The sequence below is a fragment of the Equus przewalskii genome, chromosome 5 (assembly GCF_037783145.1).
Source record: "Equus przewalskii isolate Varuska chromosome 5, EquPr2, whole genome shotgun sequence".
Taxonomy (NCBI): domain Eukaryota; kingdom Metazoa; phylum Chordata; class Mammalia; order Perissodactyla; family Equidae; genus Equus; species Equus przewalskii.
The window spans coordinates 86,496,321-86,509,332 of record NC_091835.1 but is presented as its reverse complement, the minus strand read 5'-3'; the positions used below and the strand labels follow the sequence as shown (position 1 = coordinate 86,509,332).

The following is a 13,012-nucleotide window of genomic DNA, read 5'->3' as shown; positions in this document are numbered from 1 at the left end:
ACATTTGTAAAGACCAGGGATAAATTCTCAGCCAACAGGTGACAGACACATTTCCATGAAAATCTAAACAGCAGGAGAAGTCTCTGAGGTGAGGGGATGGTTCCCATTTCTTCTTTCCCCTCCACCCCCAACCCAGAGTTCTCAGAATTTTACTATCAGTCATAGGAAATTAGCGATTTGTCACATTCCTAATGTTTACCTAAGCGAAATTTTAACGGTTCCACTGATGTGGTTTTCTTGTAGATATCTGTGGCCTCATGTTTTCAAATGCATTCTTTCTGGTGTAACTTGCAAAACTAAGCCTTTGCAAAGCAGGGCCAGATGCTGAAATATGTCTAAGACGTGCAAGCGCATGGTCATTGAGCTAAACATACCAGCTCCTTTTGTGAGAGAACTTGAGATATGCCGCATTAATGTCCACCGATTTCCACTCGTTAGAATTAGTGATTGAAGAAAACCTGTGGAAGTGAAAGTCATTCCTGACCACTCAGGCTAGAGGCGGAGTGACCGAGAGGGCCCGCAGGTAACAGGCGAATTGCAGCCCGAACCTGTTTCTCTCAGTCTCGTGTCGGAACAGACGAGCCGCCCGGTTCTCTCATGCTCCTCCTGGACAGCTCAGGCTTGGGAGCAGTGTAGACACTCGGGGTGTTTCAGGGTCCGGGAGCGTGGACGCTTGGTCTGTGGTTGCAGTGGAACCGCTGCCAGAGGGAGAGAGCTATGCAAAGCCCAGCTCTCAGGAAGAGCAGAGGGAGGAACACCCCCAGGCCCCAAAGGGTGGGGGTGAGAAGGAGCCAAGTGCATGAGCAGCTGACGGAAGCGACGCACGATGTCGTCTGAAGAGAACAGGAGGCCGGAGCTCGGGGTGTCAGGGGCCCGTGCCCGTGTTCAGCATTGTGTTCTCCGCAGCGCCTGGGCCTCTGTTGGCTGTGCTGAGAGCGGAGGCAGAGCAGACGGAGCTAGAGATAGGGGCACATTGAAAAATAGGGCACAACTCTGTTTCATTCTGTCAGCTGATGAACCCCAAGACAAACCCTCAAAAATGGCTGCAATGTGTGAACTTTGTCAATACAGTGGTTGCCTGCCGCTCTGCTCTCAGCGTGGAACTGTGATGACGAGACGCTCCGGAGCCCCGTGGGGGAGCCCTCAGGCTGAGCCTCGGCTCCTTCGTTGCCAGCTGTGTGATCTCGGGGAAATCAGTTAACCTCTCTGTACTTTAGTGTCCCTCAGGATAGTGGTAGGGTCTGCCTCATAGGTTTGTTGTGAAGATTAAATGTTAATACATATAAAGAAATCAGAATAATGCTGAATAAATGTTTAACTGGTATTTTAGTCAACACTGCATAGGCATTTTTATGAGACAAAGACATGAAACTGCTCTGCATGGTGCTGACCACACCCCCATGTTACATTGTGGAACAGAGGAGGAAGGAAGACAGACAGAATTACGATGAGGCAGAACTTCTTCTATGATGAGTCAGGAGAATGAAAAGAAAATGGATTGAGATTCAGATCCCGAATCCACCTGTATTGCTCTGTGACCTAGAACCTGTTCCTTGACTTCTCTGTGCCCCAGTGTCTGCATTTGTTAGATGAGGACGATACTTCAGCTGGAAGGATGAATCATGAAGATTGACTGGGGTGCTTTGTGAAAGTCTGTAATGAGGACCGACACACAGTAATAATTCAGCTAATGCTATTTTCCCCAGTTCCAACCAGCATGTTGCTCTTTAATTTAAGAGCATTGGAAGCTGATGTGATAGCATTAGGGATTTATTAACACCACTCTGATCTTCCTCTGGCTCCTTGGGGTTAGAGGGGTGTTCCCACCCTGAGCCTGGCCTCCACTTTGGGCATATGGGACCCCAAACTTCCCTGCCCAGAGGGCCCCAGCCTGCTCCCAGGGCTGCACAGGCCCTTGTCTGGGTGTGGTCCAGGGGCGCTGTGCGCCGGCAATGGCAGCAGCTTGTGAACAGAGCTGGCTTGCAGGCGAAGGCTGCCCGGTTGTTCCTGGTAGATCCCCCAGGGCTCCAGACAGAGCCGGGAGGCAGGGCTGGGGTGGGGCCGCCCTCCTGGTCGCAGACCCCAAGGAGTCTGAGAATCTAAATAGAACCGTGTCTTCCGGGGCGTTAAGCCGGCACGTTTGTGAAGGCAGGAGGACAGGACATGTTTGTGTGTGTTATTGCCCTGACTTACAGCCTCTCACACGGAGACCCGTGGTCCGTGACGTTACTTGCATTGTTGCTCCAGGTCCTGCCAGTGTGGGGACGGGTCTGCGGGCATCACCTATACAGCAGTTGTAGCTTTGAAAAAGTGATAAAAATCTTCCTGAATCTGGGTCGTTTTGTAATTTAGAAACGTCAGGACGCCAGTCAAATGCTGACCTCTCCCCTTCTTCACACATTTTGACGTTGTGTGGATTTCAGTGATTTTACACTTTCGTGCAGGAAAGACGGCCTGAAGTGCGTTTCCTCAGGCCCTATTCGTGACAGGAAGAAACGGGGTTGAGTTTTCCCCTAAGAGGAGAGCCGTTTAAGGTCAGCTTTGCAGCCGTGCTCCTGGGTGATGGTTCCTTAATGGTTTAGAAGACGGACAAGAATGCAACCCCGGAGACTCGCTGTGTGCTCGGCACTCACTGAGACAACCAACGTCACTTGTTTGGGGCTGAAGATAGAAAAACCCCGACCGCAGGGCCTGCTGAGAGCTGCGTGTTGATTGACCCCGCTGCTCGGAGCATCAGAAGACCAGACGTTGCATGAGGAGCAGGACCAGCCGGTCAGAGCCACGCTCAGCCAGGCGCGTGGAGAGCGCACAGTGACCCCCTCAACAGGAGATGGAGACGTGCCATCCCTGCCTCGTTAGGGAAGGAGGCAGGCACCCATCCTGCACCCAGTGAATAAAGATCAGATTGGGGCTCTTCTTGTTCAAGGACAAATGAGGGAAAATCTAACAGAAGCCTAATAAACACGCTGTGGAGCGCGTGCGGGAGAAGGTCACCTGCAGCCCCAGAGGACAGCACATCCCTGACACACGTGGCAGCATCCTGAAGGGGGTCAGGCAGGCGGCACCAACGCACGGCCAGGAAACAGCCCCACGGAGCCGCCGCTGGGGCCACGGAGAAGAAGTGAACTGGAGACCACGGGATGAGATGGGAAGGGGATGGGTAAACTGGGGAAGCGCTTCAAGTTCCCTGGAAGCACGACAGAATTAAGATCCCTCCAGAGACCACGCTAAATGCAGACGGCCACACAGAAGCCCAGGGTGAGGCGTTCCCAGAGGAAAATCAGAGGCCGGAAATCCCAAACCAGCAACAACTGCACAGCCCGCGTGATCTTACCGAGATGCAGTTAACCGAGACTTTCAAATAACTGTTCAATAACAGAAGAAACTTGGAAATTAACAGCAACAGCAGGTCTTTCCTAAGATGCCCGGGCTCCCGGGATCCGTGACTCCTGTGGTCACGGCCTCTCGTGTTCTGGGGTTATTGTAAGAACAAATCCTGTTGTTTTCCAAGTTGTCCGTTCGGATATTTTCTTATTCTTTCACAACCTCTCAGGAACAGCACAGGACGGCTTCCCTGAAGCTTGTGTAAAAAGTGTCCGTTTTGGACCAATCACGGCACAGCTCACTCCTCCTCCATTTTCAACACTCTTCAAACACACTTTGCCCGGTACCAAATCAGGAGACGGTGTTGAGATGGAGGGAGCAGGGTGCCGGGGGACACGGCATCAGCGAGGCGGACGGACCGGCTGGTTCCGCACCCTCAACCTCATCCCATTTCCTTCTTGGCAGCTTATGGTTTTCAGCTCCTGCCCTGTCTTAGCTCAGGCAGCCATGACAAAATACCATGGACGGACTGGGATAAACAACAGAAATTGACTTTCTCACAGTTCTGGAGGCTGGAAGGCTGAGGTCAAGGTGCCAGGGGGTCTGGTTTCTGGTGAGAGCCCCCTTCCTGGCTTGCAGACGGCTGCCTTCTTGCTGAGTCCTCATAAGGCCTCTCCTCGTGTGTGTGTGGTGGAGAGCGACATCTCTCTTCCTCTTCTTGCAAGGCCCCCAATCCTATTGGATTAGGACCCCACCCTTATGGCCTCATTCACCCTTAATTACCTCCCCAAAGCCCTGTCCCTAAATACGGTCACATTGGGACTTAGGGTTTCAACAAACGAGTTTGGGGGAGACAATTCCATCCACGGAATGCTCATAAGCACACAGCCCAGTCACCTAACTTCTCAGAACCTGGCTCAGACCACCTGCATCCCAATTCCGTGAGAAGAAAGGTGTCCCCTGAGAGCCGAGTGACAGGCACAATGACTTCCTTCAAGGAGAAACCAGAAGATGGCTTGAGGCCCCCGGGGTCAGCTGCCAGTGGACGAGGGTCCCGCACAGAAGCTGCTTCCTTGATCAGTGGGAGGTGGACAGAGTCAGACCCTTCCTTCTTGATTTATGCTCCCACTTACGTAACACACTGTGATAAGATTCGGGACAAACTCTAAGGCCAAACTGGGCGAAGAGCTGGAGCACCGTGACGACGGCTGATACGGTGACAACGCAGGAGAACAGGTCAGCACGGGCCCAACCGCTCCTGGTAGAAAATCAAGTTACTGCTAAAGTCACTCAACATGTTTATGAATAATTTCATGTTATTAAGACTGTGATTTTATATGTGGATTTCTTCAACAAAATGAGAATGATATATTTTAAACATTTGTTTCTTTTAGTTTTTAAAATAAAGTTTGAAGAAAAGACAGAGATAGGGATGGAAATGTCGTTTGGCCAACTTCTAAATCCCTAAGAAAGTTTGCCTAACTGTGAAGATTGAAGCTGGGCAAAATATTCTCACCTCCTGAAATAACTGGAAACTCTTTCTTTCTGTCTTTCTTTTCTAAAGACAATTGTTTTTAGAGCAGTTTCAGGCTCAGAGCAAAATGGGGGGAAGGTACAGAGATCGCCCGTATGTCCTCTGCCCCCACACGCACAGCTCCCCCACGATCAACACCCCCCAGGTGGGACATTTGTTATAGCTGATGCGTCTACCCCGACACATCAGTGTCACCGAAGTCCACAGTTTACATCAGGGTTCGCTCTCAGTGGGGAACCTTCTGTGGGTTTGGACAAACGTATAATGACACTGACATGTATCCGTCATTATGATATTATGCAGAGTATTTTCACTGCCCTGAAAACACTGTGCTCCACTCGTTCATCCTCCCCCGCCCCAGAAACCCCTGATCCGTTTACTGTCTCCGTAGTTCTGTCTGTTCCACAATGCCGCACAGTTGGAATCCACAGTATGGAGCCTTCGCAGACTGGCTCCTTTCACTGAGTCACGTGCATTTAGGGTTCATCCTTGTCTCTTCATGGCTTGATAGCTCATTTCTTTTTAACACTGAATAATATTCCAATGTCTGGATGGACCACAGACTGTCCACTCACCTGCTGAAGGACGTCCTGGTTGCTCCAGCTCTGTGAATCATGGATAAGCTGCTATAAACATCATGTGAGGTTTTTGTGTGGGTGTGTTTTCAGCTCCTTTGGATTGTACGTTAAGAGGATGTTTAGTTCTGTAAGAAACCACCAAACTGTCTTCCAAGGTGGCTGCACCACTTTGCATCCCCACCAGCAGTGAGTGAGAGTTCCTATTGCTCCCCATCCTCGCCAGCACTTGGCGGTGTCAGTGTTCCAGGTTTCGGACATTCTCATCAGGGTGTAATGGTATCTTGTTGTTGTCTTGATGCTTTATTTATTTATTTATTTATTTTGGTGAAGAAGATTTGCTCTGAGCTAACATCTGCTGCCAGTCTTCCTCTTTTTGCTTGAGGAAGATTGTCGCTGACCTAATATCTGTGCCAGTCTTCCTCTATTTTATATGTGGGATGCCACCTCAGCAGGGCTTGATGAGTGGTGCTAAGTCAACACCCAGGATCCGAACCCGCAAACTCCAGGCTGCCAAAGTGGAGTGTGCAAACTTAACCACTGTGCCTCCAGGCCGGCCCCTGATGCTCCTTCTTTTAAGTGTTAATGTTACAGATAATTTTCAGAGGCTGAGAAGACTGAAGTCGTCATTTGAGGCGCAAATATGGGTGATTTTGTAAGATTTCTGAATGATTTGATGTCCAAATACATTGAAAAGTGAACTAAGAAGTCACACAGAAACAAACAAAAAAGTGAAGGGTTTAAAAAATATCCCACTCAGTCTCCAAGGGTCATGCAGGTTTCTCCCTGATAGCTTCCTAAGATGTGTGGTCGTTATAATAGCTGTTCAGATAATTATTATTTCCAGTTAAAGCAAAAGGCCAGAGTGATTATTAAGAGAATTAGTGTAAATCTACTTGTTAAAGGAGAAGAAAAAGAGAAAGAAAATATCAGGGAACAAATGAAATAAACACAAAATCCAGCTGCCATAAAATTATTGAAAATCCCAGATGGTCTCATTAGCATTTGACACACATTCTTACAGACTCATTTATTGACGAGGAACCATAAAAAGGAGCATTTATCTCCCTCTGCAAACGAGATCAGGATTCAGCAGAAGGAGGGGAAGACGTAAGGAGGGTGTCCAGGCTTCGAGCTGTGCTTTCGATGGTCTGCCTTCTGCATGTGCACACCCGAGAGACCATCAAACTGCAGGTGCCGGCGACTCGTCGTCCGGTCCCAGTGAAGCGCACAGCGGGCAGGACGGGCTGGGGGCGCTGGGTTCTCACCACTCGGGGTCGTCTCTCAGGGGTCTAGTCTCGTCTGCGAAGGCGGGTTGGCACCAGACAACTCTGGGATCTTTGCGGGAGCGCAGATTCCCTGGTGGTTCCACGGCTCCCTGCTCCCTGTCAAAGCCCTTGGCTCCGTGTCCACAGCAGCTCGCGAGAAGCCATTAAAAGTGAAACTGCTGTTTGGGGATCCCGGGCGCAGGGCCCAGCCCCGCCTGAGACGGTCACGCGCCAGGGCCCTGGTTTGGAGGACTCCGCTTTGCTCTGTCAGAGCGCCGAGGGCCGGAATGGTCTGGAAAGTCCTCCAGGGCCTGCTGTGTTTGGTATGTGACCAAGCTTGTTCTCAACGTCTCCACCTAATAATAGAGCTTTGATTTTTCTTTTGAGGCCACAACATATAAATCTTAAACAAAAAAAAACCCAAACCCGAAAGACAGGGGTTTTCCTTACACGAAAGTAAAATGTGTTTCCCATTTTATGTGTTGGCTTTGGTCCAAATTAAATAATCTGGTAAACTCATTAAAGAATTTAAGACCCGAAGTCCTCCTCCACATTGCTCCTGCTTTCTGGGCAAGCTTGACTACCGAACAGAGCTTAATTTTGAAAGAGTTTGTTTGGGAACAGAAAGTGTTGCAAACCCTCGTTGCTCGTCTGCAGACTTTGTCAGATGCTCTTCTGCTCCTCGTCTGTCCCAACCTCCTCCTCCTTGGATCTTGAAGGAATCTTTGGTGATCAGTCAGTTATTCCCTTCCTTTTTGGTCTAAGCCAGCTTCTCAGAGACCAACCAGGGGCATAGTGAGGATATTTTGTCTGTAGACTGTCGTCACTGTCTTTCGTAGGTTACAATCTAGCAAACACAGAGTTAGGGTTGAAACATGGAAAAGCATCCTTCCTCCCCAGGGGAGACGACCCCCCTCCGGGACCTGTGAGTGGACTGTAGATGGGAAATCAATTATCCAATGACGGTGGAACATTTTGGCAATTATCTGCACGTGGATGTGCCTCATTTAATGCATATGATGATAAACCTTGTAACCAGCGGGTTAGGGAGGTGTGGAATGAGAGCTGCAGTTTATCTTCCTGGGAGGCTAACATTTTTGTTTTTTCCTGCAGCTGTGTGGTATCTTGATCCTGGCAGTAGCAATCTGGATACGAGTCAGCAAAGATGGTCAAGAGGTAAATAAGTAAATACAAGTTTCTCTGCTTCCAGAGCAGTTTATTTCTCTCATAGTGATGACGATAATAGTAATAAATATTTTTATAGCATTTTCTTTAACTGCCTCATGTAATCATTTGTGCCAACATGTGATTTTATAATTTAATTCAATTTGATTCATCGAAATCACTCATGATGGGCCTGGCACTGTGCCAGGCATGGAAGGATCCTTCTGAAGAATGGAGGGGGTGTTATTCCCCAAACAGGAGATGCAATGGAAGTGGAGGGGGAACCGACCAGTGGCAACCAGCCTCCTCCTGCGTTCCTTGTGTGAGACCAGCCCGACGTGTAGCTGGACGACAGAGCCCACCCTCCACCCCACCAAGAACAACTTGTGTGTGGACAATAGTCCGGCTGATTGGGGCGGGGCGGGGCGGGGGGTGGTCCAGAAGGAAGGAAGGTGAGAAGTTCTCTTGAAGACAAAGAATCCGAGTCTGTGTTGTAAAGGCAACAAAGTCCGAAGGTGGTGGATTCCCTGCGGCCCCCGGCATTGACGGCGGCCCCTTGTGACGGCAGATGGCTGCTCACACGACTGCAGCTCAGCAGTTGGCTGGGGATGTCCAGCTTCCTGCTGTCAAGAAAAGACCCCGTCCCCACCACCCGCCCTTCCATGCCCCGTGCAGAGCTCTTACCAGGGTTTCCACGGGTCTGGAGGAAGGTTAGTTCACGCAGTTTATTCCAGCTCCAGCCTTTGGATTCCTCATTTGCTGTTTCTGTCCCGCACTGCGGTGTCACCGACGTAGGCGTGCAGACGTGGGAAGAAAGGGTGAGGCTGGGGGGCCGTTTCATTGGCTTTCCCACCCCATCTCCTGCCTCCATGGCTTCCATCCGCTTCCTCCTTCTTCTCAGGAATCTCTCTCCCCAGTTCTTCTTTGCTTTCTCCTCTGTTGTCTGGGCTCTCTCCACTATTCAGGGTCACATCTTGTACTAGAGCCATTTCAAGGTCTTTGCCCAAATAAACTTTCCCTCTCCAAGAGGATTTTGATTCCTATTTGATAATTATTAAGATACATTAAGCCAGCAATTAAGGTAATGCATTTTCTATAAAAACTTATTATACCACAATGTGGCTAAATGCCTTTGGAGACAGCCTAGTTAAAGGAAAGAGTAAGAAAGAGTAAGAGCAAATGAACTCTCTTCTGAGTCCTTCCGCAACTGGGTAGCTTTCTGTTTCTCTCTCTCTCTTCCTTCCTTCCTCCCTTCCTTCCTCCTCTTTCTCTCTCTCTCGTTCTTTTAAAGTTTGATCTCAACTGTCAGGGCACCCAGGGGTGGCAGAGGCAGGGTGCTGTTCTGGGGGCTGGGCCTCACCAGGTGGGGATCGGGGGCAGGTGTGGTGCCGGCTGATAACACCCTTTCCGTTGGACGTTGTTTCCTGGTGGAGGCTGATAAATATGACTGGGGCTCCCTGGTGGCCGTGGGCTCTGGGTTTGAGCTGAGAAGGGTCTTCGAAGATGAGCAGAGTCTCTGTTGTCCGGAGACTGACATCTGATGTTGGGAATGAAAATCAAGCACCGAGATTCGCAGCCACGTGCTTAGAGGATGTCCTGGCCCTTCTAAGGTGTGTGCAGCCTGTGTTTTGCTTCATTCTCTCCTTTCTGGTTGATATGGGAACATTACCCTTCCCCACAGTGCTCCTGTAAACAACTTTGGTGTTTAGTCTGTTAAGAAACTACACACATTGAATGGATTAAAGGAGCAGGGCTGTCTTGCGAGTCTGTCACTCCACATCTGGGCGGAGGATGCACTAACAGGGCTGGGCAGCATCACTGGTTACTCTGTCGGCCTCTAACCCTGGACAAAAGGCAGCTCTGCCAGGATGACAGTAACCGGTCTGATGTACGTGAAACTGGCCTGGTTTATGCTTATCCGAAGTCAGTGACAAAGGATCAGAGAGCTGGATTTTTCTGGTGGAAAACAGGCAGCAGCTTTAGGAGCGGCAGCAGGAGCACAAACACAGGGAAGAAGGCTGCCGGGATGCTCTGTGCACATCTTCGGCCTCTCTGTGCTGTGTCTCCGAGGGACGCTTTCTCCCTCACGATAAACTCAGCACGGAGGCCAAGCACCTCGTCCTGTCCCAGGAGACCCCTCACGGTCTGCAGGGGACCTGAGCCTCTGCTCCCAGGCTCAGCCGCTCCTCTGCCTTTGGGATTTCTCCCTGTGCCAAGACGGACACAGACACCAGGCATCCGAGACTGCTTGGAGCACGCTGCCGCCCCTCTCCGGGAGCGAACGCCGGGCTCAGATTTCCTCTCCTTCCCTGGGTGACAACAGCCCCTGCGTGGGCTGTAGCGAGACAGGGACCCCCGGGCACCCGGCACACTGCCTTCCGCCAGTTGCGGTGGGTCTGTGCCCACATCAGTCTCAGAGGTGCTTCGTCACTTGCTGAACGAGGGCCAGCCGCACCAGCCTGGCCTCTCGCGCAGACGCTTGACCTGCTCTGTCTGCATCTGGGCTTGTGACTGGAGTCCTGACACCTCAGCCAGCGAGGCCGCCTTCCCGGACGCCTGAGGGGTCTGCCTGCACCGCCACAACGTGCCGGGGAGGCAGATGTGTGGGTCGAGCCAGTTTCCTGATGCTGCTTTTTCATCGTGATCTGTTTTGACCCAGATGCCACGCCTGTTTATTAACAAAACTGACTCCTTAGCTCTGATCTTGACAGACAACAAAAAGCTGAAAAACAAACAAAAATCTCGAGGACGTAACCGAGCTCTCTAAATATGCAAATTGAAACATTCTCTGTAAGCGTGGACTCTCAGAGACAAAGGAGGCTTTGGTGGCTGACCCAGTTCCCTTTATGAATGGGGGACGCGGCCCAGCCGGCTTAGCTGACTGGCCAGGGCTGGAAACTTGCTGTGTCTAAGGACGCGACTTGAATATAGATCTTTGTTTTAATGCCTTTACAACGTTAGCACATTCTTTCCTACTGATTGTCCCCTGAAGGTTTTCTCTAGGTTATGAGCTGATTTTAAAAGTCTCTGAAAACGTAAAGATCACGCGTAGTAGTGTTTATTTCCTGTCAAGGAGCTGACTTACATGCTGTGCAGCAGGTTCCAGGAGGTGGGGTCTCTGAGCCAGTCTGGGAACTGGTGGTCAACCTGGGGAGAGCCCCCAGACAGAGGCCACAGGGGAGGATGGGCTCCTGCCAGCCCTCATGTCTGCATACCTGGTTCCACTTTCCGGTTGTGATTTACTCCTGGACGCCTCTGAGGACGAGTGGTCGCCTGGGGCTGGGTGTTCTGACGAAGACGAGAATGTGTGGGGGGAAGAATGTGGGTAGCCCACCCATCACAGGGCCCTGGGGTCTTCCCCCAACATCCATTACTTCACAGTCAGGCAAAGTAAAGAGTTTCTGGAAAACCCTGTGGACTATTCCTTCCGGAAACAAGGAGAGAGAATTGATTCGGAATATCAGGAACTAGACTTATTTTCTTAGTTTAAATTTTTTTGTTGGTTTTGGCAGACGCACAGACCTGTGTAATCACTATTACAGTCAACACACAAAGCGTTTTTATTAACCCATAAAACTGCCTCGTTTTCCCTTGCAGTCGAGCCCTTCTTTCCTTCCTCCACTGCTCAGCGTCTGCGATGATTCCTGCTGCGATGGCTTAGATTTGCTTGTTCTCGAGCATCGTAGAAATGGAGTCATAGACCCATCACCTTTTAAATACGGCTTGTTTGGCTGGACACGGTGTTTTTGAGATTCATTCATATTGTTGGGTCTACCATTAGTTTGAGGAACTTGGCTTTATAATTTAAATAATTAAATTGCCACAAAAATACATACTTTACAATGCCACTCTTAGGTAAAAAACACAAAATATGCAAACTTTCATGGGTGAAAGTACCTGTCCTTCTACGCTTTTTAAATAATTGGTGTTTTAAAAGCCTATTGCGTTTCTTCCCTCCAACATCCAAATTGTCAGCTTAGGAAGATCAGACGCTGGCCGCATCCTCAGACAAGCGAGGCCTCAGTGGAACTGGAGCTCCTTGAGGGCGGGGCTCTGCTTGCTCCGGTCACGGAGCTTCTCCAGGTCCGGGAGCAGGGCCTGGGCAGAGCGGGACCCGCCGGGCATTTGTGGAGTGGCAAACCCCGGGAAAGGCGTGTGCTGTCACTAACCGCTCTTTCATTTCCAGGTCCTCACCTCTGGGGACTCTGACGCTAACCCCTACGTGGCTGTGAACATCTTGATCGCGGTGGGCGCCGTCATCATGGTTCTGGGCTTCCTGGGCTGCTGTGGCGCCATGAAGGAGAGCCGCTGCATGCTCCTCCTGGTGAGCTCTCCAGACAAACCCCCGCGCCCGCCCGCAGGGTCCTGGGGGTCCCCTCCCGCCCCGTCCTCTGTCTACGGGGCTCACCCAGGCTGGTGGGGCTCGACTCTGACTTCTGTCCAGACGGTTTGATGGTGGAAGCTAATGTGTTTAGTTAGATTAGAGGACACCCTGAGAGAAGACGAAGTTTAGTCATTCATTCATTCATTCACTCATTCGCTCTTTCCGAATACCTGCTCTGCGCCCGATGTTGTGCTAACGACACGTAGGCATTAACACACTTAGAACCAGGAGGGAAGACAGACAAGGAAACAGTCAGCTACGGCCGGGCGGCCGGAGAAGAGAGAGGAGGGCACTTTCAAGCCAGAAGCAGCAGTGAATACGGTGTTGCTCTGGGTGAGGCTGTGACGAGCTTCCTGCAGGACAAGGCTGGCGGGTCCAGGGAACTCGAGGCCTTGGGTGTGGCTAGAGGGTGGCAGGGGCCGCCTTCCGGAAATGACGTGAGATGGATCGGAGTGTGGACTGCGGTCAAATCCTGCTCCAGGCTAAGGAAACTGTAAGGGAGCAAGACAATCGGATCTGTCACTGAGGAAGCTCCATGGAGGGCGGATCGGGTCCGGACAGCCCACAGACACTCACTTTTAACATATATATTAGAAAATAACAGTGGATATAGAGAAATATTAGGAGAATAAATCCTCAAGTATTTATTAGCTATAAAGCAGACATAAGGATTTGTCAGAGTTCGTCTAAGCTCGTTTCTCTGATGAACTCAGTGGTGTCAGTCCCCGGGAAGCTATTTCTAACTGTCCCTTTACGACAGGGA

At 50.6% G+C, this 13,012-nt stretch overlaps 1 protein-coding gene across 5 annotated transcripts in view; it reads left to right on the top strand.

The window, feature by feature from the left end:
- The window catches only part of TSPAN8 (tetraspanin 8), a 52,846-nt gene that overhangs the window by 27,057 nt on the left and 12,777 nt on the right, over nucleotides 1-13,012 (top strand). For all 5 annotated transcript variants that reach the window (XM_070619691.1, XM_070619694.1, XM_070619692.1 and 2 more), the window contains 2 exons: nucleotides 7,815-7,877; nucleotides 12,052-12,189. In XM_070619691.1, the coding sequence (XP_070475792.1) occupies nucleotides 7,815-7,877; nucleotides 12,052-12,189 (201 nt within the window). The remainder of the gene's footprint in view (nucleotides 1-7,814; nucleotides 7,878-12,051; nucleotides 12,190-13,012) is intronic.